At 42.1% G+C, this 22,453-nt stretch overlaps 3 protein-coding genes across 10 annotated transcripts in view; 1 reads left to right on the top strand and 2 right to left on the bottom strand.

The window, feature by feature from the left end:
* The window catches only part of TRPM5 (transient receptor potential cation channel subfamily M member 5), a 49,033-nt gene extending 43,630 nt beyond the window's left edge, over window positions 1-5,403 (top strand). Inside the window, exon 26 of the mRNA XM_080998572.1 lies at window positions 1,448-5,403. Within this exon, the coding sequence (XP_080854698.1) occupies window positions 1,448-1,551 (104 nt within the window). The 3' untranslated portion in view covers window positions 1,552-5,403. The remainder of the gene's footprint in view (window positions 1-1,447) is intronic.
* Window positions 4,792-11,030, bottom strand: TSSC4 (tumor suppressing subtransferable candidate 4). 8 transcript variants are annotated; one of them, XM_080999454.1, is made up of 4 exons: window positions 10,872-11,030; window positions 8,655-8,765; window positions 8,077-8,147; window positions 4,792-6,855 (listed from the first exon to the last, which is right to left on the bottom strand). In XM_080999454.1, the coding sequence occupies exon 4, from the start codon at window positions 6,767-6,769 to the stop codon at window positions 5,735-5,737; it is 1,035 nt and encodes a 344-aa protein (XP_080855580.1). In that variant the 5' UTR covers window positions 6,770-6,855; window positions 8,077-8,147; window positions 8,655-8,765; window positions 10,872-11,030; the 3' UTR covers window positions 4,792-5,734. The 8 variants fall into 8 exon arrangements, with proteins under 8 accessions (XP_080855580.1, XP_080855584.1, XP_080855583.1 ...); XM_080999458.1 differs by having other exon boundaries at window positions 10,937-11,029; XM_080999457.1 differs by having other exon boundaries at window positions 10,921-11,023.
* A 6,043-nt stretch (window positions 11,031-17,073) lies between these two features.
* The window catches only part of CD81 (CD81 molecule), a 56,208-nt gene continuing 50,828 nt past the window's right edge, over window positions 17,074-22,453 (bottom strand). Inside the window, exon 8 of the mRNA XM_080999906.1 lies at window positions 17,074-21,599. Within this exon, the coding sequence (XP_080856032.1) occupies window positions 21,537-21,599 (63 nt within the window). The 3' untranslated portion in view covers window positions 17,074-21,536. The remainder of the gene's footprint in view (window positions 21,600-22,453) is intronic.

A 22,453-nucleotide genomic window follows, 5' to 3' on the forward strand; every position in this document is an offset into this window, starting at 1 on the left:
AAGCATACAGTCTGCTTTTCAGCTCCCTCAGCTTTGTGGACTCCATTAAGTTGACAGCTGCTCTCCACATGCATTGAGGGATGCAAGCATACGCTGGTTCCAAAGCTAACAGGGAAGCCCTTGCTTATGCATTAGGTCATTGTATCTAACTGTTTGCCCTTGGATAGAAACATGTCTGTTCTGTCTCTTCATGAGATTAATGTGCATCTTTGTGAGATTAATGGATTTCTATTTCATCTGGCTAAATCCAGTGCCTTCCATAGTGACAAATTCCAGAGGGGAAGCCATGTTAGGCTGCTGAAAAGAAAATACTTTGTTGGTCTTATCATTACTTGGCACACCAGACACTACAGAGGAAGAATAATTCTAGACAGTGAAGCCAAAGGCCAGGAAACGCAAGAGTCCAGGAAAGTCTGTGACATTTCTATGCAAAGCTTGCATTTATGCAAGTGACCCAGTCACAGCAGCAGTAACCAAAGATGCTATCTTCCTAGTTATGCTTATTTTAACACCATCAATCGGAAAGAAACCCTTGCTTCATAAAATAACTACAGGTGTTAACTTAGCATAGACTGGAAAGAGAAGTGGCTGAATTGCAACTTATTACAAAACTTAAAACCATGGAGAGACCTGCTCTGAATAGAGACATTGGATTCTTATTTCATTATACATGATAAAGCTATTTTTAGCCATCTCACCCCTTTCTTTTTCCTGTAAGACCAATTGCAGTCGTTAACAGTTGTCAACAGGTTTACCACACCTATCAGCCAATCACCCATTCCCACCACCCTTCTGAGTAATACCCCTCCCCACCCTCTCACTATATATAAGGGTCTGGTGACTTCTGTTTCAGTGTATCTGAAGAAGTGTGCATGAACACGAAAGCTCATCCCAATAACAAACTTAGTTGGTCTCTAAGGTGCTACTGGAAGGAATTTTTTTGTTTTTGTTTCTACTACAGCAGACCAATACGGCTACCTACCTGTAACTACAAGAAAAATGTCAGGCCTTATTCCACCTCTGCATTTCATTATTGTTTCTCTCCAAACTTTCCCCCATCTTGGTCTGTGTGCAAAACTAGGACAATCCTTTCAATGGATCTGATGCAGTACGCTCTATTCCATGAAAACCTATGCTACAATAAATCTGATGAGTCTTTAAGGTGCTGCAATATTTTTTCCTCTTCTTGCTGCTACAGCCTAATCAATCTGCCCAACTGAAACAAATAAGAGATACAGTAGTATATGGATGTTTGGTGGTGGAATTCTAATAGGCACAAAATGTAAGAAAACCCTCTCAATGATTTCCCCCCTTCTTTTAAAAGAAAACCCAGATACCATGGAAGAAAGGAAATAGCTCTGCAGATATTTAGTAAAACTGTCTGGCCTAAAACAACTCTCATACTTGCTCATATTAACCAGTGTTTTTACTCCAAAAACCTCCACAGGTTTCATAACCACAGGCACAAATCAAACGCCTGCACCAGAAGGCAATGAAGCTGGAGAAGGCACCCATCAGTTTGAAGATGACATGATGTACATCGATAACTAACGCTACTTGCAGAAGATCAAACATTTTGCTGTGTTTTTGATTGACTTTTTGACATATTCATTATGGTCTTCAATTACCTAAAGGGGTTTTTCTTTTGGTGGCCGAGTACTACTCTGTCTTCCGTACCAAACATATAAAAAGCCTATGGAGAAGCATTGCATCCACTTTATTAGCCTTATAAATGCTGACTGATTGCTTCTAATAATCTATCACCTTCTCAGCAGTCCGATATTTAAACTTGTGCTGCTGTTCTAGTTTATGACATGCAAATAAACCACTCATGCCAGACCATTCCAAACCTTCTTAGCAACAGTAATCAGCGTAGCATATGTACAAAATACATTCTGCACATACTTTTTCCTTCTTGAAGAAGGTTGTACGAGGTATTAATGCTGTTCAATTTTACTTTTTCCCATTTTTTCTGCTTTTTCCATGAAGGTTGGGTTCATATTATTATTGCTGGTTAGTTCCAAGAGTGCTTCACTGCTCATCTTGCCTGGGCTCATCAAGTAGCTTCTATTGCCTTTGTTCTGTGCTGACACCCAAAGGGAATACTGTTGTTTTAGCAAATTTATATATGCCCTCTTTGTGTGGAAACTCAAATAAACTTCTGCATTAAACTTGGGGCCTTAATTTTATAAATAAACCCTAGACTTGGGGAAAGACCCTACAATTATATTAATCAGTCTCTTAAGTGTGTGTGTGTAATCTCAGAGATTGTGAGCAGAGACACCCAATAGTTCTTAAGGACAGCAACCCCTAGCAAGCAAATTGGATTTTATAACTTGCTAGTAAATAGTTAAATTAAGGTGCATTTGCATGTGAACTAGTTAAAAAACTCAATATGATGCAGAGTATTATTTTGCAAATAAACCAATATGCTACTTCGACAGATCTCTGTACTATTGAGGAGAATAGCACTATGGTTGTAAAGCCGCAGCTTTAAGCTTCCACATATTACAACTGCCAATGTTAAAAAAAATGGATCATCAGGTTTGCTTGTAAAACAGAGAGCTGCTTAGAAGATTCTTCCCAGCAAGGTTCTACCACCTGCAACAACAGTCTTTACTACTGCCAGTAGTAAAACACTATTACTGAACAAGCTTTCTTAAACCCTACTGCAGTCACAAGGGCAGGCAAGGTTGCCACAATAATCTGGCATTATTATTTTACCTTTAGCATTTGCTTGCAAGCAGGTAAGTCTTCCCAGCATAGAGATGCAATAATCGGAAAGTGCGTCATTTGCTGTTATTTCTGATAGTGATGCAGCTATTATGCCTGCTAAAGGGGGGGGGGATGACCTTATCTCATTCCCACACCCGGTGAACAATGCAAAAAATGCACCTTAACTCACCTTTTGGGGGTGAAAGCAATTTGTCTGGCCACAAGGGACCTACATCTGATGGTTCTGAAAGAGCATGGACTTCTTAATAGTAAATAAATAGGACCTCAGAAGCTACCTCTCACTGGACCATCAGATAAAGAAATCCAGAGTTTAGCCATTGTGACAGTTTAGAAAAATTAATATTCAGCTAAAAGGGTACATATTTCCATGTGAAGGGCTATTCCAAAAACATGTCCAGGATATAATCCTGGAAATGTCACATGCATATGCTTAATGCCATATTGTTAGATGACAAAATGTCTCCCTCCATGGAATACAGCCACTTGTTTTGAGTTGCAGCTGCAGGTTGATTGACATAAGTAGGACACAAGCACCTAGTCAGCATTGAAGCAGACCAACTTTTTTCAGAATTCTACATTTCCCAAACATGTCTGAGGTCACTGGAAGTTGCCACTAGAATAAGATGGGTGGGTGGGTGTGGACACACTGAAGTGTGTGTATGTGTGTGTGTTGGGGGTGGCGCTAGGTGGAAGCTAGCTGTTACTCCCCTGAAGTGCTGACCAAGAGATCCAGCAAAATGAGATCTGGTGCTTTTTAAAAAACACAGATGTGTAAAATGTTAAAGCATGCAGATGTGTCATAAATTAAGCACCAAAGTGTAAGGTAATGCTGGAAATGACAATGCTTCATGATTTCAGTTAGCTTGCTCTGCAAAGCCACTTGAGTAGCTTATAAGGGAGAAAAATAAAATGCAGGCAAGAAACATTTATGCAGATTGCTCCCATCTTGCAGACTGAAATAATAAAAGTTCTGAAGCTCCTTTCCTTAGAGACATATTGAAATCTCAGCATCGCTGCGCTCTAAGATATTACTTGACTGGCTTATGGTTGCCACATTACATTTTAAAGTTGGGAAGATTCAGCTTATAAATACTATTAATTTGCCAACTACTTTTAATTTATCATCTTATCCAGATGCTAAGAAAGTTGATGTGAGTCTTATTTTTTTGGTCTATTGTTATTTTAACTCTTCAAATGTTTTAAATTACTGTTAATTTTTCATAGTGATAATTTTATTGCTTTATTTTGTAAACTGCTTTGAGGTTTTTTGTCTTTTTTAAAACAATCAAGTGGTGTATAAATTTGATGAAATAAAAATAAATAAAATATGCTGGAAGAAAATCCCCCCTAGACCAGTAGTGAGGAGCCTTAAGTCTGTGGACCTAATTAGCCAGCTGGGGTAGATGCAGCTTTGCACAGTGAGGCAGCTGCATACCTGTGATCCTGCCCTTACCAGAGCATATGAGACTCCTTTTTATCCTCATAACCCTCTGAAGTAGGTTAGGATGCATGCCTGGTTAAAGGTCACCCAGTAGGACTGTTTGGGTTTGGTGCACATTTGAACCCAGCTCTCCCAACATTCTAAGCCCCATTTCAGACACTGGCTCTCTGAGTAGCTAGAGTTCAGGTGCAAACCATTATATATGTGATTTTTAAAAACAAACATATTTTCATTAAGTGATTGCGTGATGGCCTTAATGTGGTTTTGTGCAATTTAAGTGGCTACCTTTCTCCTCCTTATCAGATACTCCTGTGTCTGAACCAGCAGTCAAGAGTGAGGCAAATTTGTCAGGGGCCCAAAACAATGAGAGATAGGAAGAGCTCTTTTTCAGTCACAGCATCCCAAGGTGAGCCTAACCAATTTGATTCCACTACAACCACCAAAGAACAGATAAATAACTGCTGCTAACTAGCTTGTGGATGAATGGACAGAGATAACAGGGTGGAAGAGAGCTGCTGCTGGAGGGAGAAGGTAGGGTTGGGTGCGGAAAATATACCTGCCAAGTCTTGACAAGCATCACCAGTTGCTAACACATACCTTTGGACAAAAAAAGCAGCAATTAAAATTTTTATTGACACCAAGGATAATATAAAAAGGATCACATAGGTCACATAGGTCAGTTAAAGAGTCCGTTTTAAGTCCTTTAATTCCCAAACAAATCCAGGTAATTTGTTATGAAATCACTTTACTTTAGGGAGCAGCTCTTGCATATGCAGATGGAAACATCACAGTTGCAAAGGACGGAAGTAGTGGATATTCAGAGCTGAGATCACTCTTCATATTTCAAAATCCAATGAAGTCTTATTCTGGTCGTTGGCTCTGTCTTTTCTAGCTTTTAAAAAATGTGTGCATGTTCCCTGCAAGCTTTGCTTCCATGATCCTAATTTGTTGCTATCAAGCACCATGCTATATAGAAACAAGGGAACATCCATGCTGCATTTTACAGCATTTAGACACTTCCCATTTTCAGTGCTTCTACAGCATATGGCTTGTTACTTACTGTGCTTTTATTTTCATTGGCAGTGTGGAGAGGTATGGGCTTGGACTAAACCTTTGTTTGATCAAGCAACTATATTTGGATGCATCTTGGGCTTCATTCACATGGCATGTTTTGCCAGTACTCAGAGATGGGATACCAGTCAAAAGATTTTACACAAAGTGCTAAGCGAAACAGTAGCTCAACAAAATCTGGAGGAGTATGCAGGTATACAATTGTAAGATTTGTTCCAAAAGTGAAAAACAACAACAACCGGATGATCCTTTACAGGCAGAGTATTTGTAGACATTTCTGTACCACTGCAAACTAAAATCTTGTCTAGTTTTGATACTACAATACAGAGGGACATCATGGAATCGGTAAATGGAACGCTAAAATATATCTAAGTCACAGCTCCAAGTATGCTAAACAAAGCAAGCAAGTAGCCAAAACTCATGCAAACAATGAAGAAAATAATTTTAGGGAAACACTTCTTTAAAAACACTATAATTTATCCAGCTTTAGGACTCTTCCTCCTCTTCATCATTGCTGGCTTTGGGTCGGAAATGCTTCCTATTCCTTTTCTTGCTACCATGGAATCCCATGGTCCCCACCACTGTCTCTTCATCTTCCTGAGAAGAATCTACACCAGATACTCTTTGAACGCTTAACTCCTCCAGTTTTGGTTGTTTCCAATCCTCTGCTTCCTTTATATCTAAAGGGTCTAGTACACCCTCCTCCTTGTTCTGGGTCTTAGGCTTCTTTGGAGGGCTCTCTTTGGGTTCTTTGTTTGCATCACTAAGCTTGTCTTCTTCATTCTCCTTGGCGGCAGCTCTTTTCCTATCTGAGCCTGCTTTTGTGGGTTTGGTAAAGACAATCCTTCCAGCACCAGAACTGGAGGGATCCTGATTGAAGGATGGGGTGTAGCTTTCAGGAGAGGCTGACCTCTGTTCCCCTCTAGTCTTCTTCATGCCCTCCAGGAACTCCATGGCAATTGATCTGTTGGTCTTATCACTGGACTCTGAAACATCATCCAAGCTGTACTTGGTCCAGCGTTCTGGGTGAGCAACATAATCAGGAACTGCTGGAGAACTTTTAGGAGCTGGCGGTGGCTTGCTTTGTCTTCCAATGCTTTCTGCAGCAACCTTGCTTGAAATGTTGGGTGGAGGCAGAGGCCGCTTAAATCTTCCATCAATCACATTATCTTCAGCCATTGAGGGCACTGCTCGTTTGGCTGCCCCTTCCAGACAGTCAAAAATGCTCTGGCTGCGCTGGGAAAAGCTTGAACTCATGCCTTTCAGGTGAAACGGCTGCACAGGTGATTTTTGGTTGCTGTGTAAAGGGTCACCGCTTTCATCTGATCTACAACCCACATCATCAGAAGGAAGGGATTCCTCAGGAGATACAGTATCAACTTCAGCATCGCCAGGAAACCCAAAGTCATCTGAATCTGAATCACTCAGAGAAATTGTGTCTGAAGGAAGGACACCCTCGTAATCGGCGGCCCCACCAGCCACTATACCCATGAAGGGTTCACCTGCATCTTCATCACCCATATTTGGGCAGTTGCTTGCTTATACTAATTTGGCTTAGACCTTGCTGCAGCCAATTAAGTTTTCCAGCTGCCCGGGGAGTTTAAAGCCTGGAACAAAAACGAAACAAAAACAAAAAAAACCCAGTGAAGTTCAACTGTGAAAAGGAAACCATACCATGACACCCGCCCTTCATGTACTTCAAGAACTCTAAAAACAAAAATCCAATACAAAAGAAGGGGTGGAGGGAGAAAAGGATTAGCAGGAGAAGCCCATCTCAGCTACTGTCTCAGATAAAACAGTTCTGGAGTTGCTTTTGGTTTTTTATAAACCAGCCACACTGTAATGTGTTAAGCACTGCCAATTAGTAAATTCTCTAAAATAAATCCTGTAGTTCTGTAGTCCTGAATAGGTCAAAACACTTTTACGTTTATGGGATGCTACACAGACAAACAATCATTTGTCATTCATTCATTGTTTAACTAAATCTACCAGCGTATCCTCATCCACATAGCACTGGTAATAATATACTTTCAGAAATTGCCAGCTGAGCAATTTTCCATGTAGTGGGCCAGAACATAGATTTACAGAATATAACACTAGTTTTAACTGATAATTTTACAAAAATTAGATGATCCATCAGTAGCTTCCTGCCAAAAGTGTCTTCTGGCACTAAAGATCAGCTGTCTTAAATAAGGCAAGAAAGAAACACTTGCATAAGACAGAGAAATGTGATCTCTTCTAGGCTAATACTTACAAATTAACAAAATCTGTGACATACAATTTTGAGTCTGGTAGTACTAAATTTTCGCTGTCCCTGAATAGTTGCGCAAGATTTTGCTTCTCATTTGAAAACGAAAACCTTATTTAGCACGACAGTGGCATTTTCTCCTTTTGTAAAAAGTGAATTCCTTCTACTGGGTTTGTAACTCAGTAGTTTCTTTTTATTACTATCTGCATTGATGTGGTACTGTCAGACTTCTATCCAACTCTGGAATATAGCAAGAACAATATTTTGTTCTTACATGTTCCTAAAATGCATTACAAAAATGACAAAGGGACTAGATGCTCCAGATTCATTGAATTTTCTATGGTACCTTTGTGTGCATGTCAAACACCAGAGTTTTATCATATATTTATCATGCTCTATCTCTCGAGTCTGACATCCCCACCCCCATCAACCCATTCATGTGCTAGGCTCATTCAGTGGCCCTTAATAGCATTTTCCTTAGTCTCCAGTGACCAATTCCCTAAAAGGGAAGAATTGTACAGGAAGAAAGCTCTTTTATGGTGACGTTAAACAGGCATGGATAAATCTACTAGCCACTCACCATCTGGAGTCTGAAACAGTATTCCATCCTCTGGGTCAGTTAAAGCCACCAAGGTTCTCAGATGTTGTACCCTGGCAGTAAGAGGTTGGACATATCATCAGCGCAAATAAATAAAGTGGAGCTGAAATTTCATAGTACATTAATAGTACTTGCTGTTTGGGTAGGTGTGGCCTCTAGCCTTGTACTAACAATAATATCTGCAAATAATCCTCTCTTAAGGCTGGAAAGCAGAATCTTTGCATATTTTATATGGTCATCAAGACAGCTATTCAGGTAGTGGATTTCAATGTGCAACTTACATAGATGTGTAAGATGTGCAAGAACATTTAAATTGTCACATCAACTAAAATAAGCTACTCTGTTATCCAAAAGTCATTTGTGGTGTATCAGAAGAACAGAACCAAATCTAACTTACATTAATTTAACAGCCAATGGGCCAAATTTAAATGTCCCAAAACATATCTACATTATGTGGATTCTGGTTGGTTTGTTTTGCCCCCTAAAGGGAGGTTTTGGCTGTTTCTTACTGGCAGTAAATAGAAAAATGAAAAAATAATTTCCAGAAAGAAAAGACTCACAGGTTCTTTGCAATGATCTGATTAGGATGCAATTCAAACAGGATGGCTTCTCTCAGAATAGACAAGTCCCCTTCAGAATCTTCCATACTATCTTGATCCCTGTTATTTGAACTGTGGGAAAGCCAAAATAAATAAATAAATAAACAGCTCCCCCACACTCTAGCCTACAGAGAGTTATATGATAGAGGGAAAAGCTTCAGAAAATAAAGTCAAGAAAGTAACTTGTTACAAAGAAGGCAATTCCTGCCTCCCCAAGTCTCTCATCTCTAATCAACATGAGCTATGGAGAAATTACTTTTTCCCAATCCAAACATATCAGTCAGCCTGCCCTGAGCATTAGCAAACGACTTATAAATTTCAAGGGATGCAAAACAAGAGCAAGTTAAAACTATATTAACTGACAGTTATTGTGAACAGGGCCAAAGATGTTATAAGGCTGTTATGAGAAATCTGTAAGTGCTTTGAACACTCCAAGTGCAATATAAATGCAAAATATCAGGGCTATTGATGTTTTCAGGTTCTTTCATCTAGAGTTGCTCTCTCTCACCTCAGTACTTGGGTAAGAGAGGCTATAAAACCAAGGCAAGCGCAGACTCATGTATGCAGCAGCTCAGTCTTAGGGTGAGGGTAGAAACCCAGGGGAGGCTAAACTGAAAGAAATCTCTCCCACTTAGTGACCCAGTGAAATTGATGGGTAGTGGATTCAAAGAAGGCCAAAAAGAGAAACGCACATCTTTATACAGAGCACAGTTAACTTAAGAAATTTGCTGCTATAAAAAACAGAAAAAGGAAGTTGTATTATACTGAGTCCATTGGTCCATATAAGCTCAGTACTGTCTACACTGACTGGCAGTGACTGTTCAGAATTTCAGACAGGGTTCTCTCCCAGCACTACCAGGAGGTGTCAAGCGTTGAACCTGGGCCCTTCTGCATGCAAAAGCAGGTGCTATTCCACTGAGCCAAAGCTCTGTATAGCAATCATCACTGATTTATATCTTGGGTCTTCAAGCAGGGGCAGTCAGAACCCATGTCGAAGCCTCGTCTCAGGTGGCTCACAATAGAATTATTACCACCACCCACATGTTTAAAAAGAGAATAGACCTGAGTCTCCAAATTCATTATTTGGCAAGAATGGTTTAAAATTATTGAACTTAGCTGGGATGGCAAAATGGACATGTTTAATCAGAGAAAAGTCACTGTTAACATTTACTAAAGATTGGAAACCACTTACAAACTTTTTGCATGAAAAAGAAAAAGAAATATTGACATTCGGGTTTGAAGGCTGAAGATAATGTTGATTTAAAGAAAATAGTCCTGCTGGGTGTTATACTGGAGTGGATGAGTGGGATGATGTTTATACAGGGTGAGTTTTTTAAAAGAGGCCCTGTGGAACATGTGTACTCTGTATCCACGGGGCCTCTTTTAAAGGACTCACCCTGTATATGGCTGACAGATGAAGAATCGGGAGTTCTTTAGTTGCTTTAACTTTAATTTTTTTTTTAATCCTTCTTCTATTTCTCTATTTCTTTCTTTCTCTCGCTCTTCCTTTTCCTCTGGATCTGTGATTTTATCCAGATTAACGTTATAGTTTGGATACAAAAAGATATAATAATGTTTGCATCTCTCTTTTTAAATTCTAATAAAAAATTATCCCAAAAAAAAGAAAAGGCCGAAGTCTGCTAGTTTACACGGTTTTCGGCGTAGAGCAAAGCAGTTCATCGAGGAAAATGACAACTAAGCATAAACCGCCCTATTCTCCAGAGGCCTCGTACCTCTGACGACCAGGTTGGTTGGGTGGTGTGTAATGGTCACAGTGTCGGACGAGGGACCTGGGTTCGAATCCACCCTACTCGGTCACGGGGCTCCCCGGGTGACCTTGGGCCGCCCACTTCCTCTCCGTCCTAACCCACAGGGTTGTTGTGGGGGGTGAAATGAGAAGGGGGAGGGAAGCATGCGCGCCACCCCGAGCTCCTTGGAGGAAAAAGGCGCGTGTGGGGAAGAGTATAAATGCAACCGGGGAACAGATACAGGCCCATTAGCGAGTGGGGCTCCCCGTGATCAGCTTGGGAAACAATATGATGGGTCTTCGGCGCCGTTAGACACCCCCACGCCGGTCCTCTCCCTCCCGCGTGGAATGAGCAGCACCTGCGATGGGGAAAGAAACAGCAGCGCGTCTCTCCCGCCCTCAGAACTCCTCCCCGCCATCGACCTTCCTACCTCCGTCCCGCCAAACGCATCAACTTCTTCCCCCGCGAGCAGAGGCCACCTCCGTTTCTCCTCACCCGCGGCGCCGCTGTGTCTAATTCCAGCCACGGCCTGCCGTATTCCGCGCCGTCCTCCCTGCGCACGCCGGGACATGGAGTCTTTCCCCGCCTCGCGGGTCGCTGTAGAACCATACGCTAGCCCCTTCGGGTGAACTACATATCCCAGAAAGCATCTCGCCTGAAATGCGGCCGAGTGACTAGCCTCGTCCTCCTCGCAGCCTCCCTTCCCGATGCATTCTGGGAACTGTAGTGCTTTCTTCATTATTATTATTATCGTCGTCGACTGGCGGCGGCGGGGAGAGGGATATTTCTGGCGTGAAGTGGGCGCCTCCGTGGTACGTAGAGTTAGGAAAACAGTAGAAAAGTTCTAAGGCTGCGGTCTCAATCCCGCTTGCTTCTGAGTTAAGCGTGTGCTGTATAGTTGGAGTCTCTGACAGTTGCGGGCACTTTTTGAGGAGGTGGGGGCTGGACGACTGAGCTGGACTTACCTCTCATTGCTACTTGAGGGATATATTTGTTATCATTTGCAATTCGAAATCCAGGACTCAACGCGAGCGATTTTGCAATATCTGCCTGCGCATCCCACGTCGCTACTCTCATGTCTGCTTGCATCTCAGTCACGTTTTCTTTGTTTGCTTATGCACACGATTTGCACACCTGCCCAATAACTAACAATACGACTTAAAAGCCGTTAAGATTTCTTCCAGGCTAGGTAACGATTGCCGAGGTGTATATACCTGGTTTTCATGGGCGTAGCCAGGATTTTTGTTACGGGCCTTTTGTGGGGGGGGGGGCGCAGAACCTCAGTTACCTATGCATTTTTATTGATTTTTACTGATTTGGGAGGGGGAGCCCCCCCATTGGCTACGCCCATGCTGGTATTAGACACTCCTCCCTCACACTTCCCCGGGTGCATAAATCTTTGCAGAAGGCTGTACTGTATCGGCAAAGCTGTGTAGCATGGAAATGATTTCACAGGAAACTTGTGCCATGTATATGCTGAGCCCTTGAAGGCAATTAATAAATTAAGTGTACTAATTACTATAATTAAACTAGTTACAGATGGGTAGCCGTGTTGGTCTGCCATAGTCGAAATAAAAAAAATTCCTTCCTGTAGCACCTTAAAGACCAACTAAGTTAGTTCTTGGTATAAGCTTTCGTGTGCATGCACACTTCTTCAGATACACTGAAACAGAAGTTACCAGATCCTTCTATATATTGAGAAGGTGGGGAGGGGTATTACTTAGAAGGGTGGTGGGAATCGGAGATTGGCAGATAGCTGAGATGAGCCTGTTGACGACTCTTAACGACTGTAATAGGTCTTACAGGAAAAGGCAAGGGGTGAGAAGGTGAGAAATGGCTTAGTCATGTATAATGAGATAAGAATCCGATGTCTCTGTTCAGACCAGGTTTCTCCATTGTTTTAAGTTTAGTAATGAGTTGTAATTCAGCAGCTTCTCTTTCCAGTCTATTTCTGAAATTCCTTTGTAGTAAAACAGCTACTTTGAGATCTTGTATAGAATGTCCTGGGAGATTGAAGTGTTCTCCTACTGGTTTCTCTGTTTTGTGATTCTTGATGTCAGATTTATGTCCGTTTATTCTTTGGCGTAAGGTTTGGCCTGTTTGTCCAATATAGAGAGCTGAAGGACACTGTTGCCAACTGTTGCCCCTCCCCACCTTCTCAATATATAGAAGGATCTGGTAACTTCTGTTTCAGTGTATCTGAAGAAGTGTGCATGCACACGAAAGCTTATACCAAGAACTAACTTAGTTGGTCTTTAAGGTGCTACAGGAAGGAATTTTTTTATTATAATTAAACTAGATATAGAAAGCAGCTCACACAGATGGGAAAGACTTTGATCGCATAACCTGACCTGTGCACCTGCTTGATTAGCTGCTCTCCTTTCTTATGATTATCTTTATACAAGACTTGGGTTGGATAGCCTTTCAAATAGATGACATCTTTAAACAGGCCTGCCTCTGATGGCCCTCCCAATAGAAGATTGTCTTCTGTAAAGTAAAGCACATGGCCACCATATTCCCTATGTTCTGATGCAAATATTCAAGTGTTAAAAATAGGAGGGTTTGTACTTTGCACTGTTTTAAACAGGGGGAGGGGAATCACACCCACATCATGCATTTAGGGCACATTTAACACATCCTGCCAACTGTAGTTTCCCCCTTACAGAGCTACAGTTGCCAGCACCTCAACAAACTACAGCTCCCAGGATTATTATTTTTTGCGGGGTGTGTGTGTGTGTGTGTGTCTAGAATTCTTTGGAATGTGCTTTAAATGTATGGTGTGGACTTAGCAAATGCCCACATTTGTCCTGGACGTGTTTTAGATCAGGGGTCAGCAACCTTTTTCAGCCATGGGCTGGTCCACCGTCCCTCAAACCATGTGGTGGGCTGGACTATATATATTTTTTTGGGGGGGGAGGGGATGAACGAATTCCTGTGCCCCACAAATAACTCAGAGATGCATTTTAAATAAAAGCACACATTCTACTCATGTGAAAACATGCTGATTCCCGGACCGTCTGTGGGCCAGATTGAGAAGGCGATTGGGCCGCATCCAGCCTACGGGCCTTAGGTTGCCTACCCATTTTAGATGGATGTAGAAGATCAAAGGAAACCAACAAGGCCCCTGTAAGATTACATGTCTTCAAGTTTAAGTTATAATTGTGGTCCCAAGGACAGTCTTGAAAAAACAGAAAAGCCATCTGTAATACAAACTGCTGCCTTTCATTTGTAACATCAGTTTCAATTTATATGCTTTCTGGAGGATTGCTAAGTACAGTAATTTATGTAGAGTGAGCCATTTTTGTCCCAGATACAGCCAGCAGTAACAACAGACATGATGAGAATTAAAATTTTCTCATCTTCCTTTAAAAGGGAGGGTTGATTGTTGTTTTTAAAGCAGTACTGTAGGATTTGCCCAGACTAAGGTCCATTTAATACTACCACACACAACATACTGAAAATCAAGAGTTTATGTATGGTGATATAATAGACGTTCATAGAGCAGCAGTTTGGGGACATAAGGTGCAGTTTCGTGAATAAAACACTTTTGAGCTTGGTGGATGTGAATCATTTCTCCCATTGTTTCAAGATATAGTGTCCCCCCTGCATACAGAAGCAATGAAGGCACAAACTCCTAACACGCATCTGTCTGGACTGGGGAAAGCACAGCCTTATTTGACCCCAACAAATTATGGCCATGGGACAGGAAGAAAAACCTAGATGGCACTAGGTTTCAGCGAAGGTGCACAGGTCTTGGTTATGGCATCACAATGCTATGGAGATCCTTTAGGATGGGGCACATGTGCCCCCCAGACCTTTCTTTCTGGCCCCCAGGATTCCCACCAGGCCATGCCCTTCCCCATGTCTGCCCTCCTCAAGTGCTTTTGTGTGGTTGGAATATGATAATGTCTCCCACTTGCCTGGATGGAGAGGTGGAGGTGGGGGTTCGGTAGGAACCTCTATGAGTTTTGCATGCCATTAACCTTAAAAGCACCCACCCACAGAGGAACAGAAAGTCTGGCAGTGATGATAATGACATCCTTCTACAGGATGTAGAACAGACTAATTGTCTTCCTACTATGTAGCTGTTAAAGGCAGAGAAATGCACTTCAATAGCAGGTGCTGAGATCTGCAGGCAAGAAGGGCAGTGTGAACAGCTTAGCGTCTTGTTCTTCTTTGCATTTTGCATTTACTCCCTCTTTGCCAATGCTCCTTCCTTATCAGGGCCTGAGGAACTAGTCAAAACACCCTGGCCTGAGAGATTGAGGTGATAGCAGCGAATTTCAAGATATGCAGTGTGTGTTTTTGGTGACTTTGCAGATAAGATGAGTTTTCTGCAGCTTTTTGGAATCAGTTCATTACCCCCAAAAAAGAGCAAGTTGGAGATGTTCGGAGATGAGCAGATGGTTAAGCTATTTCCTCCAAACAGTGTGTTGAAGCGGCTGAGGCAAAGCAAAATGCAACACACTGAATGCTGCTGAGGAAGAACGGTCAAAACAAGAGGAAGCATATCCCTTGGGACCAATCACCCTTCTTTTCTTTGCCAGACCACAAAACCCTCAGATGTGTTAGCCCAAAGCCCTCCCAGCCAAGATGGGCTGGCTTAACCATTAGCATTCTGCAGCCTATTGGTCAGAGCCAAATGCGGCCCTCTGCTCTAGTTTGAGTAGCTGGATGAGGGGGTGGGGGAAATGAGTCTGCCTCTTCTCGGACAATTTCCTGTAACTTAGGACATGGAATCTCTTTCTTTATTGGGACACAGAAGCACAGTATTCAAGTTCCCAGGTGCAGAAAAGTAGCTCGGCTGAGCAGCACAAAGCACAGAATAATATACCACAGAGGCCTGGAGGGCAAAATAGGATGGGAACAGAGCAGTATTTTTATCAGTACACATGGACTCATTAGATTGAGCCCACTTTTAGGTTTACTATTGTGCCAGATAAGAAAGTACGGCTTACAAAGATTTGCGATGGAGATTCCTGGAATGGGCCACCTACGTGATTTGCAATGGCTCTGCTTTTCACCCATTAAATCCATCCATTTGAACCAGTGTTACAAGGCATACACCTGTACCCGTGTGTTGCCGCTATACACCGGCCTTCAGCACACAACCTCCATTCAAACTCTGTGGAATAATATACCACCGAGGCCTGGAGGGCAAAATAGGATGGGAACAGCAGTATTTTTTATCAGTACACATGGACTCATTAGACTGAGCCCACTTTTAGGTTTACTATCGTGCCAGTTTGTTAATGGAACTCTGTGCTGCAACCAATGGTTTCAAGAGGAAAAGGCTAGTGTAGAAGTGCCCTTAGGCTTGTCACAGGCTACTGCTGTGCGTATTTTCTCAGAAGTCTAATGGGGCTTACACCCAACTAAATTTGCGCAGGAGTTTCCAACGTTCTTTCAGAGAATCCAGATGATGCTTATCCTAAATCAAGGCTCCTCCTTATTGTTAATGTTCCACTCTTTTCCTTTCTCAAGTGCTGATTCATGACCTAACACACACACACACACACACACACACACACACACACAAAATTTCAGTGGTAGCCCACTCCTTTCTGCTATGAATTGAAACAAGCACTGTATGATGTCTCATCTGCTGTAGAGATGTCAAAAACCATATGACTGGTTACAGCGTGTGACACCACTTTTAAGTTTCACCTGTCTGCCCCCTGCATACCCAAGCCACAAAGCTTTATTCTTCTGAATTTCACTTCATAGCACATTGACAGCTTTTCTTTTGAACTATTACTTAGGAATCTAGAACCAGTATCTTTGTGTGCAACACATGTGCGCACACATAGCCTCTGAACCACCCACACAAATTCCCTGCCTTTCTGTGAAGCAGATTCAAAAGCAGTGAGCGGAGCCTTTTCTAAATAGCTTAAAATCTCTGATCAGTTTGCTTGGCAGGAAGGGGGGGGGGTGTCTGAATTTGTTCTCCCCAAAGAGCCGATTAACTTGCCAGTCTTTTTGAAAGGACTCTATATACCCAGCACTGACCACTGAGTAAAGGTGAGAGTGAAGGAGAATATGTCTGAATACTTGAAATGCATCTTTTGTTTTTTAAGTGTGTATTGGGTAGTGCTAGGCAATAATACTATCTATAAATTTAAATAAATAACTAAATAAATAGCAGAACCAGTGTTAGATTTTTTTTGAGGGACTAGCTTTGCAAAGTGCTGGAAGATTACTCAAGACTTCTGAAGCTGGCCACCAAATGAGCATTCACCACCCACGAGTGTAGCTACTAACAACTATTCCGTTGCACCCTAATCTTTAACACTTGCTCCGTTTTATGCAAAGTCCGTAATTTTTGCTCTTACGAGAAGAGAAGGCCGCTTGAATGACATATACCCCTACTGAGCTTTCTGATACAAGAGATAAGACAAGTCACCTTGCACAATGGCAGGATGAAGCACACCAGCTTTTTAAACAGCAACAGCGTCTCCTATATATATTTTTGGGTACAGGAAGTGACTATTGCTTTTAAACAGGAAAAGAAAAGAAAAAAACCCATGAAAGGAAGTATTAAGGAAACAGAATTCACCCATGCTATCCACGATCCAGAGTTAGCACAATCGTTCCATGGTGTTAGGGAAGGAATAAATCTGACAGTACACCGCTGACGTTTCTGCTGTTTAATTGTTTTCATATATCATTTTTTAAAAAAGTTATTTCGACAGATTATTTTAACATTCAGATAAACAAGCAAGACAACAGCAAGTGGACATGATTTCTGGGCAGAAGCACAGCCAAGGGGTTGAGCTGGGGAGGGGCTGTCATTCTCCCCAATGTATCCCTTGTTCCACATTTCTAGAGGCAACTAAGTGCAAAGGCCAGGCTGTTTGTTGTAACCAACAAGAGGCAAAGCTTGCATGCTTTCTCTTGTTCTTGGGTTTGCTGCAACCTGTAGCAGGATCTGGACAATGGCAGCAAGCCCTTTGGACTGACCACTGTCTGTTCTGTTGGCCTAAACGGCTAACAGATAGTTGTGGCATAGTTCATGCTGCATATCAGAAGCTGATTTTATCCCCCTCAATTAAGCCTCATTTTGGAACTGACAGTTTCCTCATGGCTTTCTTCTAAACAGAGTAAGATTCAATTGGCCAATAAGCCCTGCAGTTGGTAAGGGTGAGGTCACTCTTCCCTTGGCTTCTTCGCCAGCCCCCATTTGTTCCCCATTCCCATGGCTGGTTTTGCCAATGCTATGGAGACAAGATGGGCGAAACATTCAGATGTCACAATTTACTTACTGGCTGTAAGGAACATAGGGCTTCATCACACAGTACACACCAGGAGAAAATGTTTATTAAAAAATTTCAAAAGTGACAAAGAAGGCAGAGAGGAAAAAAATAGTAGTTAACACACATATAGCTTGTGGCATGCTCCACAGTATAAAAAAAGAAACCCAAGCATTCAGCACAATGTGGCCAGCAGTTCTGTTTGGCCTTTCCCTATGGTCTCCATCATGGCCCTGTTTAATTCAAACAAATCCAGCAAAGAGAAAGGGGGAATGTTATCCTCCTCTTTTGGCTTAGAAGAGAGTGTTATTTGCCATCTTCCAAGAAACAGCAACCATCAAAAATTAATGTTTTGGACACATCCATACTCCCAAACCTAACCCTGTCAATTGATGTTCTCTGGGGAACTACAACCAATCAAGAGGCTTCTCAGATCCAGCCACAAAAATCGTTGGGAGAACAACTCTTCACATAGCATTGTCCGAATACGTTGTCAGATGTAACGGTACAATGCTTTGCACAGGAGCATCTGCATGTCAGCTCTCTTTCACCTCGCATTAGGAATGGGCTTCTCTTGCCTGGGTCTCCACCTTTTAAATACTAGAGCCATATTGGAGGCGAGATTCTCCATCCCACCAGTCTCTACTTAAAGCAAACCCCAATCAACGGCATGGGGGTTATTTTAAGCCTACCTTGGAATGCTGAAGCTACCCTCGTCCCTCTCTTGCTAGTCCCTCAGTGCATTGCAGACAGGAAAAGGGAAACAAGATCATATCCTGCTTTGCCTGGCACTGAAAAGTGGCCATACTTCTGTAGTTTTGCAGAAACAGCAAATTATGTGATACAAACTTATTGAGGACTGTACCATTTCAGACAGCACTCTGTCGTAGAAAGAAATAAGCTCTACATACAGAACTACCGCCATGCTGGGGAGAAGCCTAATATAGAACCCTCTTCCCAACATCAGGCTTTTTGTATGCAAAGAAACAATTTTCATTATTTTTTTGAAATTTGGGAGAACACTCTGTTGTAAGATCCCCTACCTGTGGTCTGTAGAAGTACAATCCAGAAACAGTTGTAAAACACAATCTTCAGACTATGGTACATTGTCCACTGCCCACCCCCCTTTGGCTTTCAGATGTTCATGGGATTCCAGATGTGTACTTATCCTTGTAAAGCACTTCTGTCCTTTCTACCACTCCACTTAAGATCACACCCTCCTGAAGCTGCTTTATATTACAGTGTCAAAGCATTGTTGAATGCACTTGCACGTAACATGTAGCTTGTGCCTTACCCACAAAGGATGCTCCGGAAAACTTATTCCTCCCTCTTGTCCTGCTGTCGCACTTCAATGGCAGCATGATCCTCAATAATCTCCTGCACCCACCTTCCACAGACACGGTATTGCAACATGACCTGTGCCTAAAGCAAACATTTCCTCCCCCAAATGGGCTTGATTCATGTTCAGTTCTTGGAGGACAGGTCAGCGAATCTTCCAACACAGAGTTATGGCTGCTCGCACATTGTAAACTGAATGCTGAACAGTATCAAACTTATGGTATAGAAAAAGCAAACTGCTTAGAGGTGTATTTATATACATTTCTCAAGGACACTCAACAAAAGGCAGTGAGTTACAAACATCCATTCTGTACGCTGGTAACCCCAATGCGCGCATATATATTATATGTAAATAAATGTACATGCACAATTGATACCTAGAAGTTGCAGACAGAGCCTATTATACTGGAACACGTGACCCCAAAACCTGTGAAGGATGGGTGGTAAGGTTCAATTTCTGTTTCCAGTGCATGCAAAGTTTGACATTCAGGGCAGTGTTGCTTTAAGGCTATTTCTAAGGCTAAAAGATCTCAACCAGTCCCTTCAACTGCATCTTTCAAGACTCTGAGGCATTGCTTCCTTAGGGCGCCATAGGGGGAAAAGGGTGGCGGCTGGGCGAGAACCTTGACCAAACATTCCCTTTCATCCTGTTTTCTGACCTGCCTTGCTTAACGCAAGGCTGGATTTGCACTGAACCTCTGGGTTGCTCTAATTGCTGAATTCAGAAAAAGGATCTGCGCCTAGTGCTGAGTGGACCATTCAAGCCCAGCAGTGCTTCTAGCTGTGCACTAAAAGCATTCCAACTAGTGTTGGAAGATTATATCTGCAGCATTGTGTGCGCGCCTCTCTCTCTTTCGTTCATGCTGTCCCCTGCTGTTCTAAAGGGCATCCTGGCATTCACTGCAAGTTGGGAAGATCAGCAGGGGGAAACCGGGATTAAATTACTCCTTCAAGAACAAACAGAACAGAAGTCAAACTATTAAGTGGGGTGATAGCACAGGGCTTGTTTGTGACTGTTTTCTATAACGCAGGATTAACTAACTACCGAAATAACAAATAAGCCCTGTGAACATGGCCACTCTGTCGTAAGGAAGAGGTCGGTGGGACTTCTTGCCCCAGCTGTAACAAATTTCAAGTTGCAACTTGAAAAAAAGCATTGGGGGGGGAGAGGGGAGGGGAGGGAAGGGAAGAGGGTGCCTAAACTCAGCTATCTGAGTTGTCAACTGAAAAGAAACACGTGTGGCTTCATGTTTGCAGCTCAGGTGTTGTCGGCAAGGGTGAAGTCCTGGAAACCAGCTTTGCTTGAAATGTATTTAGGCCCCATCACTCAGGTTTTACTTCTGGTGTTTGAAGAGGAAAACATCTTCCAATTTCTACTCACAGGGTCACACACACCTTGTTGGTTATCCAGCTCTATTACCAAGTTTTAAAAAGGCACAAGAATAGGTGCCTTCTTAAAACAAAAAAACCCCTATATATTTAAATGAACAGGTTTCTAGCCATTGTTTAAGAGATCGCCTTCCACAGATACTTTTTGGCATCATTAGAAAACTGCACATTTATGAAATAAGAGACCTCATTCAACATTTGCATTCAGAATTAACCATGTAAGCACATGTGCAAGTTCAGTTTTCGCAGTGAGATATAGAAAGCTTTAACATTCCATTACCAGACCTATTCAATTCTCTCTTTCATCTAAAATCCACCTGCTAAGATATCTTTTTCAATGGGTTATTAAAAAAAAAATGCTCCCGATTCTAAATTTTTAAGAGGACTTATGGAGATTTGGCCTTCAATCACAGCTACTTTGTGAACTCTGGGAGACACAACGGACTTTTGACTTACGACAATTTATGAAAAAAAGGTCTCTCCACTCTTCAGTGAAAAGGTGGCAATCTGAAATACAGACGCACTCACCTGTCTAATAACAAAACGGCAGGACTGAGTGCATCTTCATGCCAAGGGACTCTTGCATCCCTACACACTCAAAAGATTTAGAGAATGTGTCCAAGATTACTTATGAACTAAGATAAGAGATTGTTAAGGGGGACATGCTGGGATTAGGTGTCAACAAGGGTTTCAGTATGTGTTGTTTTTTTTAAATCACTTTCAGAGAATAAGGATGCACCAAGTGTCTATGTTCCTCATAAAAGGAGTGGCACCTGTGCATGATACCCTCTTTTTCCATGTTGGCAACACAAGAAGAATGACGAGGAAAGAGAAGAAAAAGAAAGGCTCTCTTTGATAAAGGCCTGGATCCACTGGAATGATTTACCACGCAAACTGATGTGTAACTAACTCCGCCACAAATATACAGAAACTCCCCCTCCCACCACCCTTAAACAAAAAGAAGACTTTCCAAGTAAGAATGATAAGTACTGTATGGTAATATCTGAAATATTTATATACATAATTTTCTTTGTCTTTTGTTGGAAGTATCTCCTGGTCAGACAGCGGCACTTTGGGGTCCCTTCGGCACCATTGCTTCGCCTCTGTCCTCTCGCTTCTCAATAGACCGAGCTGTTTCGGATGCCGCAGCACAACACCATGCTCAGGATCATCTCAAAGATCTGCAGGCCAAGAGAGAACATTAGAGAGAATCCAACTCAAACATAAGCTATGTCCCTAGGCTAAGTTAACCATAGGCAAGACCTCCACTTCTATTCAGAATGGCAAGAAGCCGAAGAGAAAACCAGTTCTGCTAATGCAGGCAGAGATGGGTTTTAATTTAAGGCGGTTTGCTTTGTTGCTGTTGAAGTTGGAAAAAAAGAGAGAGTTAACATTAAAACCCAGTCTGCATTTTCGAGGCTTTCAGGAGCAAAGAGTACAAAACAAACTTTTTAGTTCTAGGTGGAATTCTGCTCCTCCTCCATATTTCTCTGAGCTTCTGTTTTCCCTCACATTGAATGATAAAAAGTTGGTAGGTTTTTAGCCAGTCTTTTTATTCTTGAGTCCCGTCATGGAAAAGGGTGGGCTATATATAAATATTTTATATGCACTTTAAAATAATAATATAATGTCATCATATCATATTATATCATCATCAGATAATTTTCTTGATAAAGTGATTGAAATGTAATTCTAATTGGAAACGATATTCTGCTGAGCTAAGCTTCCACTGGGCAAAATCGAAACAGCCTTTAAAGAAGAGAGAGAGAAAAATAGGAAGACTTGAATCTTAAAATGATCCTTCATCTTCTTTGGGAGGGTAGAGGGATAAGGGACATTCTCCAGCTCTGATTTAGGGAACAGAGTGGCTTAGAAGCTTCTCTTCCTCCCTTGCTATCCAGAAAAGCATTGCAGGCTAAGGAAAACACAGTCTATTTCTGGGAAAGCTGCATCTTGCCCCTGCTCTGCAAGGAGAGAATGAGGAGAAGCTGTCAATCATTCTAAACTGACCTAGAGGTCCATCAACATACTGCCC

Source organism: Podarcis pityusensis (assembly GCF_964106645.2).
Source record: "Podarcis pityusensis genome assembly, chromosome: 1".
Classification (NCBI taxonomy): domain Eukaryota; kingdom Metazoa; phylum Chordata; class Lepidosauria; order Squamata; family Lacertidae; genus Podarcis; species Podarcis pityusensis.